The 15,187-nt window shown below is 47.9% G+C and overlaps 1 protein-coding gene across 1 annotated transcript in view; it reads right to left on the minus strand.

The window, feature by feature from the left end:
- Window positions 1-649: 649 nt before the first annotated feature.
- Window positions 650-15,187, minus strand: part of LOC140407602 (serine/threonine-protein phosphatase 2A 56 kDa regulatory subunit epsilon isoform-like) — a 221,226-nt gene continuing 206,688 nt past the window's right edge. Inside the window, exon 3 of the mRNA XM_072494961.1 lies at window positions 650-871. Coding sequence (XP_072351062.1) covers window positions 650-871 — 222 coding nt within the window. The remainder of the gene's footprint in view (window positions 872-15,187) is intronic.

The raw sequence follows: 15,187 nt of genomic DNA on the forward strand, positions 1-15,187 counted from the left end.
CCAGCCCCCGTCTGGGGGTTATGAGTGCTTGTTCAGTGGTACATGGAAGTGAAAGGAAACTATATTTTGTAGCACAATTCTCAGGACAGATAGAAGTGCAGAGTTCAGTAATACACAGCGAGCGGAAGTCTGAATAAATGCTGGTCATGTTAAGAAGGAAGAATAACTGGAAATGAGCAATGCAGAGCAGTACATTAAAAAAAGGGTTGAGCTTTTAGTCACACTTTCAGACTACACTCAGATGCTTGGACAGGCAAGGGAATATAACGACACCAGGACCTGAGGAAAGGATGGGAGTTGTCATGGCGGGATGGGTGCATGTATGGCAATAGGGAGGCACTGTAGATTTACGGGGGAGAAAAGGCAAGCTTTGCAGAACCTGATAATTTGAAATAAAAACTGAATATGCTGGAAAAATGCAGCAGGTCTGGCAACATCGGTGGAGAAAGAAACAGAGTTAACATGTCAGGAAGATGACCATTCATCAGAACTGGAAGATGTTAAGGGACTGAACAACCAGTCAGCTCTCAAGAGGTGGGTCAGTCACTGGCATCTTTTAAGCCTGCATGCCTCGATTTCAGCGGGTGAAGATCGGATTTGAGAAACCTGGCAGCAAAATGGAGGGCCGAAGGGTCAGATCCATGAACGTTTACAGCGCTGCTTGTGGTCCAAGAGGAGCGTGAGTGCCATCTCCAGGCACAAGAGGATAACTGCGATAAGACTCCGGGGTCTCCAGCCTCCCCCAAACCCCTGCCCGTACCCTCTTGAGTGGCCACCACACAATCTCCTGCTTACGTGGCATGTACTGCTCTGCTGCTTTCCTGTCAGACAGCTGGTGCCTAGCAACTAGGCTGACTGTCAGGTGGAAAAGCTATTGAAAAAATAATAAATGAGAGATAAAAAAGATGCTTCTGGCTTTCCCTTACAAACTCTTTCCCGTAGAACTTGCTTCACAACCCGAAGTAAACCAGTGAAAATAAGCGGATGATGCCAATGTTGAATTTGCAGAAGGATGGATGAATATTCGATATTTATCCGTCTCCCATTGTGGCCACGCCCATTCCGCCGGGAAACCTACGGCCGTGGGTGCACTGCCAGAGAAACGGAGGATGCCGCCGCCGGAGAATCCCGTAATATAGAGTGAGGCTAACAGTGTGATGTAGAGTGAGGCTAACAGTATGATGTAGAGTGAGGCGAACAGTGTGGGTTCACTTCCGTACCGGCTGAGGTTACACATGAAGGTCCCACCCTCTCGACCTTGCCCCTCGTCTGAGGTCTGGTGATCATTTCTCAACTTGTATTTATTTGTAAGCCTCAGCACTGTGAGCACAGCATAAATTAATAACAGAGGAAATCAAATAAACCCTCGAGAAAATAAATCCAGACTGCTCATTTTCATCTGAACCCAAGCCCATTTTTATACAGACTTTTCACTAAATGCAACATGCGGAAGTAAACCTTTTCAAGTTAGCTTGGACAAAGCCAACCATGTTATACACCCTTTAGTCTTTGAAAAGCTTATTAACTTCTGCTGCTTTTTAAAATTATCCTTTACTGAGGCGCGACTCTGAAGATCAGAGGAGAAAGGGGAGTTACAGAGAGAGAGATGGCCTGATAGCCATCCTCCCAAAATAAAATGGTGATGCTGGTTTCCCCCAATATTAAATGACCTGCTAGTGAGAAGAGAGAGTGCTCGGCCTTGAAATGTTCCCATTTTAAATTGTTTGTAAATTAAGGACAAAAATAGACAATTTCCCTTGAAAAGAGGAAATACACCCGACACGTTTCAGCTGAATGATTTGCACCGTTAAGGAAGAGATGTTGCTGCAGCCCTCAAAATACATTTCTGTAACATTGTACTAATGTCACCAGAATTGCTGCCACTGTTTCTGTAATGTTTTGTGGCTCGTCAGATGCGCTCTCATATCTTGCAGTGTGCAGAATAAGAAGGAGATGGTGCCATAAAATTGCTTCAAAGCTCTGCCACCATAATCAATAAAATATGTCCTTTCTGAAGGTCATCGGGTTACTCCTGCATTAGGATATGACAAACTAGGCTTATAAAAAGTGTTAGCTTGTAAGTACTGGGAGATGCTCCATAACAAAGCACCCGCACCACAGTGACCTATACATCAACGGACCATTTGTTTAGAATTCCTTTGACAACAGTATGAGGCCTACTTTCTAAAGCATCATTCAATTCTCTGAACATTCAAGCAATTAGATTTCAGTCAGTTTGAATATTGCAACCCAAGTTCATTTGGGCAGGAATAATTTTGCCACAGTGCCAAAAGAATTGCTGGGATGGACTTGAGCGAGTTAAACATGTTGCAATTGACTACTAAATTTGCAGCCTTCTGCCAGAGGCCATTAAGTTGCATAGCCTTTTCAAAAGAGAAGGTCTATGCCAATGGTTAACAGCTCCAAATTCCTAGGTGTGCACATCACCAAACATCTGTCCTGGTCCACCCATGTCGACGCTACTACCAAGAAAGCACAACAGCACCTATACTTCCTCAGGAAACTAAGGAAATTTGGCATTTCCACACTGACTCTTCCCAACTTTTACAGGTGCACTATAGAAAGCATCCTATCTGGCTGCACCACAGCCTTTCATGGCAACTGCTCGGCCCAGGACTGCAAGAAATTTCAGAGAGTCGTGAACACCGCCCAGTCCATCACACGAACCTGCCTCCCATCCATTGACACCATCTACACCTCCCGCTGCCTGGGGAAAGCGGGCAGCATAATCAAAGACCCCTCTCACCCAGCTTACTCAGTCTTTCAACTTCTTTCATCGGGCAGGAGATACAAAAGTCTGAGGACACGCACAAACAGATTCAAAAACAGCTTCTTCCCCGCTATTACCAGACTCCTAAACGACCCTCTTATGAACTGACCTGATTAATACTACAGTCCTGTATGTTTCACCAGATGCCTGTGTCTATGTACATTGTGGAACTTATGTTGCCCTATTATGTATTTTCTTTTTATTTTATTTTATTTTATTTTCAGGGACGAAATGATCTGTTTGAGCTGCTCGCAGAAAAATACTTTTCACTGTACCTCGGTACACGTGACAATAAACAAATCCAATCTAATCTCTTGGCAGTACTGGTATTCCCTCTGCCCCCTGCTCAGCCATTAGATGTGAGAGATAAATAGAACTGGTTTGTTGTGTTTGGTCTTCTATGTCTTGGAAAGAAATCCACCAAATAACTGGACTTGTCAAAACCAGGATCTTTATTGAATCACACGTGGTAAGATAGCGATCTGTTACAGAGCAAGTTATCATGGTGTTTCTTGGTACTCCTCTGGAACTACACCGAGTATGACTGTTCACCTGTATGTCTTACTACCATCTCCTACAACCATCTGGTGATGGCCGGGTGTGCCCCCAGTTGTAGTGGAGCCCCTGGTCACCTGACCACTGTCTTGAGAATGCATGATGTGTCTGCACCGCCACCTACTGGTTAGACATCACACACCATCCATCTGAGATATTGCTTGCTGGCATATCATCACATGATGAACCGAATGGTAATTCACAAGATCCGGTGAAAATAAATGTGTTTCCACATCTGTCAAAACAATCGGAATATGGAAAACAGGAGCAGGAGTAGATCATTCAGCCCTTCGAGCCTGCTCCAGCATTCAAACAGATCATGGCTGATCAAATACCTCAACGCCAATTTTTCCCCATTATTCATCTATCCCTTGTTGCCACAGAAGACTATGGATTTCTGTCTTGAGCATTCTCGATGATAGAGCTTCCGCAACCCTCTGGGACAGAGAATTCCACACCGCCTCAGTCTTCAATGACCTGTCGCTTATTCTGAGAATGAGATCCCTGGTTCTGGACTCACCAGCCAGGGGAAACATCCCATCTACAGCTCTCTGTCAGGCCCTGTAGGAATTTTAGAAGTTGCAACCAAATTACCTCTCATGCTTTGTAGCGTTAGAGAATACAGGCCCAATTTACTCAATCTCTCCTCATAAAATAATCCCACCATAGTCTGATAAACCTCCATTGTACTCCCCCTATGTCTAAGGAGATCAAACCTGCACACAATGCTCCAGGTGCAGTCTCACCAAGGCTCTAGACAATTGCGGCAAGACATCTTTACTCCAGTACTAAAATCCCCGAGCGATAATGGCCAACATAACGGGGTGGATTCACCGGTTCGCCAGCCGTGTGTTTCTTGGCAGCGCCATTCGCTGGCAGCAGGATTCTCTCTTCCCGCCACTTGTCAACTGGATTTCCCACTGAAGCCACCCCATGCCGCTGGGGGTGCGCCGCCAGCGGGAGAATCCCAACGGCCGGAGAATCCTGGACACCAATGTCCTTCCAAATTGCTTGCTGCACCTGCATGCTAGCTTGTAAGACTCATCGACAAGGACACCCAGGTCCCTTTGGACATCAACACTTGCTAACCTAGCAATGGACAGAATCTTATGTCTTTTAATAAATAATCACAAGGTAGGGCATTTCAGGTTCCTCGCCCCACTCAGTCGGCAAGGCATCCACTGGGGTCATCTTCTGGAAGGTGGTATCCTAATTCGCTGCTTCTGCAACTAACAATCAACTAAGAATGGGGGACGTATTTTTGAGCCTGCAGGTCCAATCAAAGGGATTACAGGTTCAGAACAGAGGTACAAAGTAAGGAGTAGGCCATTCAGCCTCTCAAGCCTTCTCTGACATTTAAAAAGATCATGCCTGTTGTTTATCAACACTGAGCTGTCTTTGTGTTTGTGTGAAAACACAGGTCCTGCAGCCATTATGGTTTCCACAATCATATGGATATCTCTGTGGCCACACAAAGCGTCTTATTCAAATAGCCACGACTGCTTCGTGCGCAGTTGGCACAGGGTTTGCTCTGGTGAGCTGCCTTTCGCTTCCCATAGCACTTACACACAGCTTTGGCTGCTGATCTTCCCAGAGATGACAGCATCATTATCCTTGAAAATTACAGCTTCAATGCTGATTGCTGACCCTGTTTTCTATGTCACTGCTTGTAACGGTCTTTCCAATCAGTGGCATGACACTAAGGGGCAGGACAATTACGCTCAGTCCCCTTGCCGACACCACACTCATGCCAGTCACCTCCGTGAGATAGGTCTGACCTCCTCAACCATTGGTTCTTCCTGGGGCTCCTCCTAGGCTAAGCCTTCTCTTTGAGTTTTGGTAGACAGCAACAGGACCTTCTTCTCCTTCCCAATCTGAGTAATGCCACCAAAAAGGCAGCATTGAGCACAGTCTCTATTCTGCAACCCTCCTTCCTGTGGACAGTCAATTTAGATTGGCCAACTATAGTGCACCTCCCTCGGCCTACCTCCCATTCTCAGCCAGAAAGCCACCGTTATGCCAGAGTGCTTCATCTACATCACGGTAGCACAAGTGGATAGCACTGTGGCTTCACAGCGCCAGGGTCCCAGGTTCGATTCCCCGCTGTGTCACTGTCTGTGCGGAGTCTGCACGTTCTCCCCGTGTCTGCGTGGGTTTCCTCCGGGTGCTCCGGTTTCCTCCCACAGTCCAAAGACGTGCAGGTTAGGTGGATTGGCCGCGATAAATTGCCCTTAGTGACCAAAAAAGGTTAGGAGGGGCTATTGGGTTACGGGGATAGGGTGGAAGTGAGGGTTTAAGTGGGTCGGTGCAGACTCGATGGGCCGAATGGCCTCCTTCTGCACTGTATGTTCTATGTTCTGTCAGCCAGCTTTTTCTGTTCCAGCTTTGTAGCTGAGGTGCTCCCTTACTGATTAGAGGTGCCGAAGAAGCCACTCCAACAACCTGACATCTCAAACCCATAGAGGATGAAAGAGGCTTCAGCAGAGCCATGCTATGGTCACCTTCAATAAAGGTATTCATACAATGCCTGATTTGGATTAGAGATTAAGCCTGCTGTTTGGATGGACTGGGTACCTTTTTGTCCCTGTCATAACCCTCACGCGGCCCACAGAGAAACCTTTACCGATCTCTGTGTGAGGCTCCTGGAGTTCGAGCTTCCCAGGTAGGGGCAGAGGCTACCCAGCTGGGGCTCGTTAGAACCAAACATAAAAGCCGGCCCGAGCAGGGGCTGCCATGTTGTTTGTCCCAACGGGGACTGTGATTATGCATAGTTACTGCCACGGGCAGATTATTGTTAATAGTGAAATAAATCAGGGCGGCATGTGGCGCAGTGATTAGCACTGGGACTGCGGCGCTGAGGACCTGAGTTTGAATCTCGGCCCTGGGTCACTGTCCGTGTGGAGTTTGCACATTCTCCCCATGTCTGCGTGGGTTTCACCCCCACAACCCAAAGATGTGCAGGTTAGGTGGATTGGCCACGCTAAATTGCCCCTTAATTGGAAAAATATATAATTGGGTACTCTAAATTTATTTTTTTAAATAGTGAAATAAATCTTTTGCTTCCTACTGTTGGCTTCCTTGGTCATTAAATTGGCGATGAGGACAAAGGAGATTCCGAGCTCGCTTGTTGAAACACCCAGCCACCCCGGGTGACTTCCGTGCATGAACGTGAGGATAGAAAGTTTGAATATGCTGCTATTTGGTAAACTAGAGCCTTCGGCATGGGCATGGAAGATTGGAGCTAATACGCAGAACGTTCCTTCAGGCCAACAGTATCTGGGGGAAGACCATGAAAGAGTGGTCTTCCTGATGACCTGCGGGGCCCTGACTTTTGGAATTATAAAGACTCTTATTTACCCAGCTGCACTGGACTCCAAATCATTCGAAGAGTTGGTTGCAGTGTTGGCTGAACATTTTGACCAAATACCTTCCGTTATAATGCAATGTTATAGGTTCAACATGGCTGTGTGGTCACTGGGTGAGTCAGCCACTGACTTTTTGACCCGCCTTAGGCAGCTGGTGGAGCACTGAGGGTCTGATATGTCTCTCTCGGAGATGTTAAGGGATGGGCTTGTTTGCGGAATAAATAACACGGCCACAAAAAGGAAGCTGTTGGTGGAGCCCATGTTAGATTTGAAACAGACCATTGAGTTGTCACTATCCCATGAAATGCAGAGGATCTTCAGGGGTCCATGGACTATGGAGTCCATAGCTTGGCCCGCTCTCCATATCGGACTCCAACAGCAGCGGGGAGCAGTGCCGGGCTGACCAGATCGCCTCCCGAGAGGCAGCCGGGCCCAGTAGTCAGGAGTCACTCCAGACCTGTGGGATACCTCCTCTGAGAACAAAGGGTAGGATCAGCCACATTGCCACATGTGTGGTCAGAGCCGCCAGAACTGGTGAAGAGAATGCCACCCAAGGCAGCCGCCAAGATCACCATGAGCCAGAGCCTTGCATGTGGCTCCTCCAGGAGAAGACTGTTGAACTGCATCAAGACCCTGAAGGTGGCATCAATCAGGGTCACCGTTCAAGTGAACGGGCTTCCTTTGGTGATGGAGATGGACATGGGATCTGCTGTCTCCATTGTAGACTAACAGACTTTTCGCTGGTTTTGTGCAGGGATCTTACTGCTGACATTGCGAGACACCAAGGCAAGGTTGACAATCTATAGCGGCACACCGCTGAGCATTGTAGGGTCTATCGTGACTCCGGTGACACATGGACAGTAATCGATCAGTCTTCCCTTGGTCATGGCAGATGGACCGGGACCCAATCTGCTGGGATGTGACAGATTGTGAATCCTCCGTTTTGATTGGCGACAAATTTTCCAGATGGCACTGGACATTTATATGACGTTGTTAGCAGGAAAGAATCCAAAAGAATCACTCGACACTCGGGTCTGCTCCATATATCAAACAGTTTATTGTATTACACCGTCAGGAAGTAGGCTATTGGGAAATCCAGATACCTCTCCACTGAACAAAGAAAATCATTGATCTTTATACCATTTCAAACAGTTCCTCAGCCCATCTCGGCTGGACACAATCCAATCATAATGATTATAGATTACATAGATTGACCTTTAGAACCAACAAAATTGGTTAATGGACAGCAAGGAACTGTGTGATCATCTCATGGACACTTAGAGGGTTTATTCATGGCCTTATGACATCTTCCAGACCCCCTGTATCGACCGTCCTTGGGTCTTCATGTATACGTAGTTCACTTATCTTTGTCTTGTTACAGGCTGGTATCTTTGCCACAAGAGCATCTGCCCGAGGACTGCTGATCAGGAACATTGTTGCTGAATGTGCCTTGTTGTGGCTGCTTCGGGTGAAACAGCCCATATAAGGAATCTAGTCAAGTTTGTTAGCTATGTTCCTTGATCCATGCAAACATCTCATAGTAAGTTGTGAATATATAAGTTCATATAGAAGTGGCAGCACGTGGCACAGTGGTTAGCACTGCTGCCTCACAGCGCCAAGGACCTGGGTCCGATTCCGACCTCGGGTTACTGTCTGCGTGGAGTTTGCACACTCTCCCCGTGTTTAAGTGGGTTTCCTCCAGGTGCTCCAGTTTCCGCCCAATGTCTAAAGATGTGCAGGTCAGATGGAATGCCCATGCTAAATTGCCCCTTAGGGTGGAGTTTCAGGAATAGGGTGGGGGATTGGGCCTAGGTACGGTGGTCTTTTGAGGATCGGTGCGGACCCGATGGGCAGAATGGCCTCCTTCTCCACAGTGTTGAAGACATAGAGTGAGTCGCAGTTGTCCAGCATGTCAGAAGCACCAAAATCTTCTACAAGCAGCCTGCCTTCAGTCCTACGAATGTCCACTACGTCCATGGATAAGACTGCACAACAACCTCGCAGGGCCTTTCATGCGATCCATATTCCTCATTATTGTGGACGGCCACTGAAAGTAGGGGCTTGACGTTTATAAAATGGCCTCAACCACATCAAGGGTCACCGTTGAATAACTGATGGGATCCCTGAAGCCTTGGTGACGGATAATGGGATGCCATTCATGAGCGTGTAGTTTGCCACATTCGCTACATGGAATGGCATCTGACACATCAAAACCGCCCCACACCATCCCTCATGGCGGAAAGAGCAGCCCCGACATTCAAAAGAGACATAAGAAGCAGGCCACAGGCTCCATAGACAAGCGACTGCCGTGATTCCTTTTTAATGCCACACGTGATGTCTGAGGTCGCAGCACCTGAACCGCTGATGGGCCGTGGCCTTAGGACGTGGTTAAGCCTGATATTCCCCAATCTGGTTGGGAAAGTGGAGGTGCAGCAAGAAGCACAAAAACGGTGCCATGACCATTAGGTACCAGGGTGGAAGTTTCAATCGGGAGACACAGTCTATGCCCGCAACTTTAAAGAGGGGCACTCTAGCTCCCTGGAGTTATGATTAGATACACGCCAGTCTTTCAGAACGAGTTGTGGAAAATGCTTAATCATTCACATATTCAGAGAGCTGCCATCAACTTCAAATGGCAAAAACAAAGGAAATATTTACACGTCCGATGCAGAGGGAGTGCACAGCTCTCACAGTCGTGAGCAGTTTGTGAGCACTCAGCAAGCACCTCACTTCGCTTGTCCATGTGCACATCACTACAGTCGTACCGGTAGGAAAAAAACTCTGTGGATGGAAATCAGCAGAATGTGGCAGCCCTGTGCATAGGCAACGGTCAATAAAATGTCTCACGTTGCATACAGAACCCTGGTGGGGAACATGTGACCCCTGGGCCATAGGTTGCCCAGCACTGTCCGATAGTAACCGAACACCATGATATAAATTACCAGCAAAATATCTCCCAAACATTCAACTAAAAACAGAAACTGCTGGGGAAAATGGTTCTTGGCCCACAAGCCGTGGATGAAAGGCACTTCATCCTGGATCTAGCCTTTCTCCCCTCCTTTCAGCTGCTGGGTTTCCTGAGACCTGCCATGCAGAAATTAAAAGTAAAGTATTAGTTCAAATGGAGGCATGCACCTTTTTGCATAATGTTTTGGTGTCAGGGTCTCCTATTGAGAACAGATTGGTTGCTCTCCCTTGACCCACGTCTATTAAAACCTGAGGTGGGTGGGATAGTGGCAAGTTTCCCACTTCTTTTTGTTAAGTCCTCTCTTGTGCTCGAGGTGAAAATTAAACTCCAGCACATTTCATTGTAAGTGACAGATCAGCTCCATTCCTAAGTACAACCTACATCTATTAAATCAATTCTGGAATCATTTGGTCCATCTAATGCTTTTTTCTCATGCAGATCCTGCCTTCATCTACAAATTAATAATATATATGGTTAGGTATTTCTTTATCAATGTCAATTAATTGTTATAGTAATTTCCACAAATCAATTTTGCAATGATGCGCCTTTCTAGTAATGTAATGATTTAATTATACTGGCAAGACTTGGGTTGTGAAATTTTAGCACTTAGCTACATATGGGTTTATATAAAACCTTTTAATTAGGCCTCCATTAGAGTACTTTGTGCAGTTTCGAGATCCAGCTGACAGGAAGGTCATTTAAATTTTTGCAGACGGTAGAGTAACAGAGCGTGTGGCCCGTGAGATGGTAGAATAACCGTCATACTCAGCCTGGGGTCTTACATAGAAGAAGTAAAAAGAGAACAAGAACGAGAGCCAAGAGCAAGGATCCAAACCTCTGTAATCCCATCTCCCAGCCCCGGATCAAAGGATAAAGCAGATACCAGACCAACAGCACCAGTACCGCCCTCAAGCGGCCTACAGGATATCGTGGGGCCAAGAGCCAAAAGGAATATAAACTGGCCCCAATTGTAAAACAGGGGGAAACCCATTCCAGGACGGGAGGGCTGTCAGAGTGACCCCCAGACTGGAGAACGCACTGAGAGGGAGGACCAATCCGCCTACCCCACCACCCCCCCGGAACTGCGGGACGCCCTCCCCCCCCAACCCCCTCCCCACAATCATTACCACCCAAAACCAACATAGGTCCATTTCTGAGTGTCCATGACAATGAGGCTCACCATCCAACACCCCTCCCAGGCACCAAGAGACAAGCAGAAGCAAAGTCCCCAAACTCTCTCCGTGTCAGTGGAAGAGTGAAGAAGAAGAACAAGAGCTAACCCTTCGGACCGGCCTCACTCACGAGAGCCCTGACAGCAGTCAGAACTGTCAAAGAGGGAGATCTACATCAGGAGGAATGACCAACTCCCACCTAAAAGGCGAGTCCAACTTGCTACCAATAACTAATGGGGTGGCACGGTGGCACAGTGGTTAGCACTGCTGTATCACAGCGCCAGGGACCCTGATTCGATTGCCTCGGGTGACTGTCTGTGTGGAGTTTGCACTGTCTCCCCGTGTCTGCGTGGGTTTCCTCCGGATGCTCTGGTTTCCTCCCACAGTCCAAAGATGTGCAGATTAGGTGAATAGGCTATGCTAAAATTGATGCTAGGTGGGGTTACAGGGATAGGGTGGGGGATTGGGCCTAGGTGTTCTTTCAGAAGGCGTGTGCAGACTCGGTGGGCTGAATGGCCAGCTTCTGCAATGTAGGGATTCAATGAACTCCCATCTTGTTTTGCCAGCTCCTTCAGATGAGCCCAAATCTTTCAGGGACAGTAAGGGCTTCCATGTCATTCATCTTGGGTGTGAACACTAGCATCATGTACACAGGGACAGCGTAGAAAGTGAAAGGATGGCCACTCAGGGATGCTTGACTCCTCCGAGAACTGCACACACACCAGCTGAATTACAATACAATCAGATCCACAAGTTAACAAGAGCCTTGACTGCAAACAATGGGAGTCCTGAAGCAATGATGCCAATCATTTCTGATGGCTTCCCTCAACACAGTGCAGGTGATTTGTTTCATGTGCGTGTTCCGAGCTGAATTGCTGCATATATTTATTCTGCAGTGGGGACAGCACATAGCAACACCATTGGACAGCCTCAAGCAAGATGGAGGAGATGATACTGACAAAAGGGAAACCCGAGATATCTGGTCTCCCCAATTTTGATGGCTCCACTGTTGGCGGCTGTGTTGGTTGGCGTGTTTTTCATTGGCAAGGCCCTAAATTCTGGAATTCCATTCCAACACCTCTCCAGTTCTCTACCTGTCTTTTAAGACACTCATTAAATCATGACTCTTTGACGAAGATTGTGGTCATTTGTCATAATATTTCCTCAGTGTGAAATATAGTTTGATAACACTCTCGTGATGTGTCGAAGGAGGCTTTCCTATGTTGAAAGCGCTATATAAAAGGAAGCTGGTGTTTTTCATTTGTTGTTGTTGTTTTGTACTCTCATGCCAGCCTGATGTCAGAGCTCTTCAGGAGATGCTAATTGATGAGAGCTTCCGATTTCATTGTATCAACAGTCAAGTTCAACAAGCTGGCCAAAATCTTCCACCCACTAATAACTGAATCTACCCAATGACCAATATTGATATTCATGGCGCCCGACTTTGCAGGATCACCAGTTGCTAAGGCAACACACTGCACAAAATGATTGCAGAATGTTTTTTACTCTTCTGCTGACACGTGGAAATGATGGGCATCAAAACCTCAGCTCGTCCATCAGCAATTGCTGGTGCACTGAAAACATTCTTCTTTGAAAGACATGGAGCGGGATTCTCCCTCCCGCCGCACCCGTTTTCTGGTGCGGCTTGCCCCCTACAGCAGGGAGATTCTCCGTCCCGGCAGCGGGCCAATGGGCTTTCCCCATTGTGGGCACCCCCGCGCCGTGGGGAAATCCACGGGTGTGGGTGCGCTGCCGTCGAAACAGAGCATCCCGCCGACGGAGAATCCAGCCCATGAGGTGAGATTCAGCCACCGCGTTGTGCCTGACGCGACGCCAGGTGCAACGGGAGAATTCGGCGAGAACCCCAAATCGGCTTTGTGCCGGGTGACTCACTCAGCCCGGTGCGATTTGGATGTGATCCAGATCAGTATATCTAAATGAACCATTAAGCTCATTTAAATACCTGGATGCAGCGGCGCTCGGGAGTCAACGGCCATGCCTGCGAGACTGTAACCGGGCACCGTTTAGAACTGGTTTCCACAAATGTCATGAGGTGTCATGGCAACTCTGGGGGGGTTGGTCATTAGAGACCCCCGGGTGACCAAGGTGGTACCTTGGTATTCCCCCGGCACTCAGGCACCTTGGCACTGCCAGCCTGGCATTGCTATTCTGGACACTGTCCAGGTGGCACTGCCATGGTATCAAGCTGGCAGTACCAAGATGCCCAGGTGCCAGGCTGGCACTTCCATGGGTCTGACCGGGGTGGGGGGGGTCATGCCCATTAGTGGGCAGGTGACGGGTGGGGGTTCCAGGGACCATGAAAAGATTGGGGGGGGGGGGGTGGTGGAAGGAAGGGGTCCAGAAAAGTTAGGTGCAGAGATGAGGGCAGCTGATCAAAATGGCGTACCAATCTTTGAGGAGCCTGTCGCTCGCCAGAGGCGGACATCTGCTGAAGTGTACCGTCGAGGAGGGGAAACTCCCCAAGACTCACTAGCGGACTGAGTCTAGGTCCTGCAGCCGCCAAGAAATACCCCACCAAACACGCCCGAAAGCGGACTATGTTTTATGTCCGCTGAATCGCACCCCAGGTCACTCAACGAAGGTTCATAAATAAAACTTAGACTGCACTCCAAGGAGAGGGAAATAGTTCAAAAAGACTAAGAAATACGTAACAGGTAGTAAGGGATTCCATTTGAACTTTGTTATGGGCGAGGTGTTTTCAGAACCCCAAAAATGAATCATGGAGTTCAACCAACCTCTCCCTTTAATGGATTGCTGCTTTTGAAGCACACGGCTTGTTCCCCAGGTATGATACTACAATTATGGACACGTGGTTTTTAAAACAAAACAATGTTTATTCCATGAACTCAAATTAACCTATTAAATAAACATTGGTCTCTTAACACCCCTTACTTCAAAGATAACCCCGAAAATAATACAAAAGGAAATAATTCCTCAAAATGTTCCTTCAAACATCCAAAAGGCTTCAAACCTTCAAAACAGTAACACACCAGGTCACAGAATATATATATTTTCTGTTTGATGGCAGAGATATACCAGCTTGGTTGACTTCAGCTCCAGCACCTTGCTTTTGTTCCTGCAGCTCTCTGGAAACACACAGACACACACAAGTTGTTTTTTCAAACTGAAACCAAAAGCAGAAGTAAACTCAGCTCCCCCCCTGTGACATCACTTCAGTAATATGATCAACTCCATTCCTTAAAGGTACATTGCTTAAACATCCATTTCTTAAAGGTACTCTCACATGACAACTTTTTTTCAATAAATGTGTTTTATTGGCTTTTTGAACAAAGTATATTTGCCATTACGTACACAGGATATGATATATATATATAGAAGAGAAGGGCACACACACAAATCACAAAGGGAATTGAAAAAAAAGGTAACACCACGAGAGAAATACAAAATCAATTATTTACACATATAAGTAGGCATCTGTTGGGGGGGGGGGGCAGCGGAGACTGGGGTGGGGGGTGTAGATATACATTTGGGTGCCGGAGAGACAATTACAGAGGGCAATACTCGAATGGGTCTGGTGCTGGTGTTGTCCCTTGCTTCTCCCAGATGGATTTCACTGCCGTTGTCGTCTCGTGCTCACCTCCACTTCAGCCGGCCCTCCCGTCTTCTGCCTGTATTCTCCTTTTTCTCTGTTCCTGTGGATGTCAAGTTTGTTAACGTTTCCCAGCATCCCCCCCACCTCCCTGGCTCTCCTCTATTGTTCTCTGTCTCTTCCCTCTTCCCCCTCCGCTCCCCCCCCTCCCCCCGTGGTTCACCTTTCCTTCCTCTTAGATTTAGCTGTGCTCCCCCCCCCCCTCTCCCGGACTATCTCTCCCTCTCATGCTTTGGCTACTTTCCCCTGATTCTTGGCTACCTGGCTATTCTTCTGCTTGTTTGTTGGCCACAAACAGGTCCTGAACAGTTGGGTGAATGGCTCCCACGTTCTGTGGAAGCCGTCGTCTGACCCTCAGATAGCGAATTTGATTTTCTCCATTTGGAGAGATTCCGAGAGGTCGGACAGCCAGTCTGCAGCTTTGGGTGGTGCTGCTGACCGCCAGCCGAACAGGATTCTACGTCGGGTGATCAGGGAGGCAAAGGCAAGGGTGTCCACCCTCCTCCCCAGGGATAGATCTGGCTGGTCTGAAACCCCGAAGACCACCACTTTCGGGCATGGCTCCACCCTCACCCCCACCACCTTGGACATTGCCTCGAAGAAGGCAGTCCAGTACTCCCCAAGTCTGGGGCAAGACCAGAACATGTGGGCGTGGTTGGCCGGGCCTCCTTGGCACCGCTCACATCTGTCCTCCACCTCCGGGAA

The sequence above is a fragment of the Scyliorhinus torazame genome, chromosome 2 (genome assembly GCF_047496885.1).
Source record: "Scyliorhinus torazame isolate Kashiwa2021f chromosome 2, sScyTor2.1, whole genome shotgun sequence".
Lineage (NCBI taxonomy): Eukaryota > Metazoa > Chordata > Chondrichthyes > Carcharhiniformes > Scyliorhinidae > Scyliorhinus > Scyliorhinus torazame.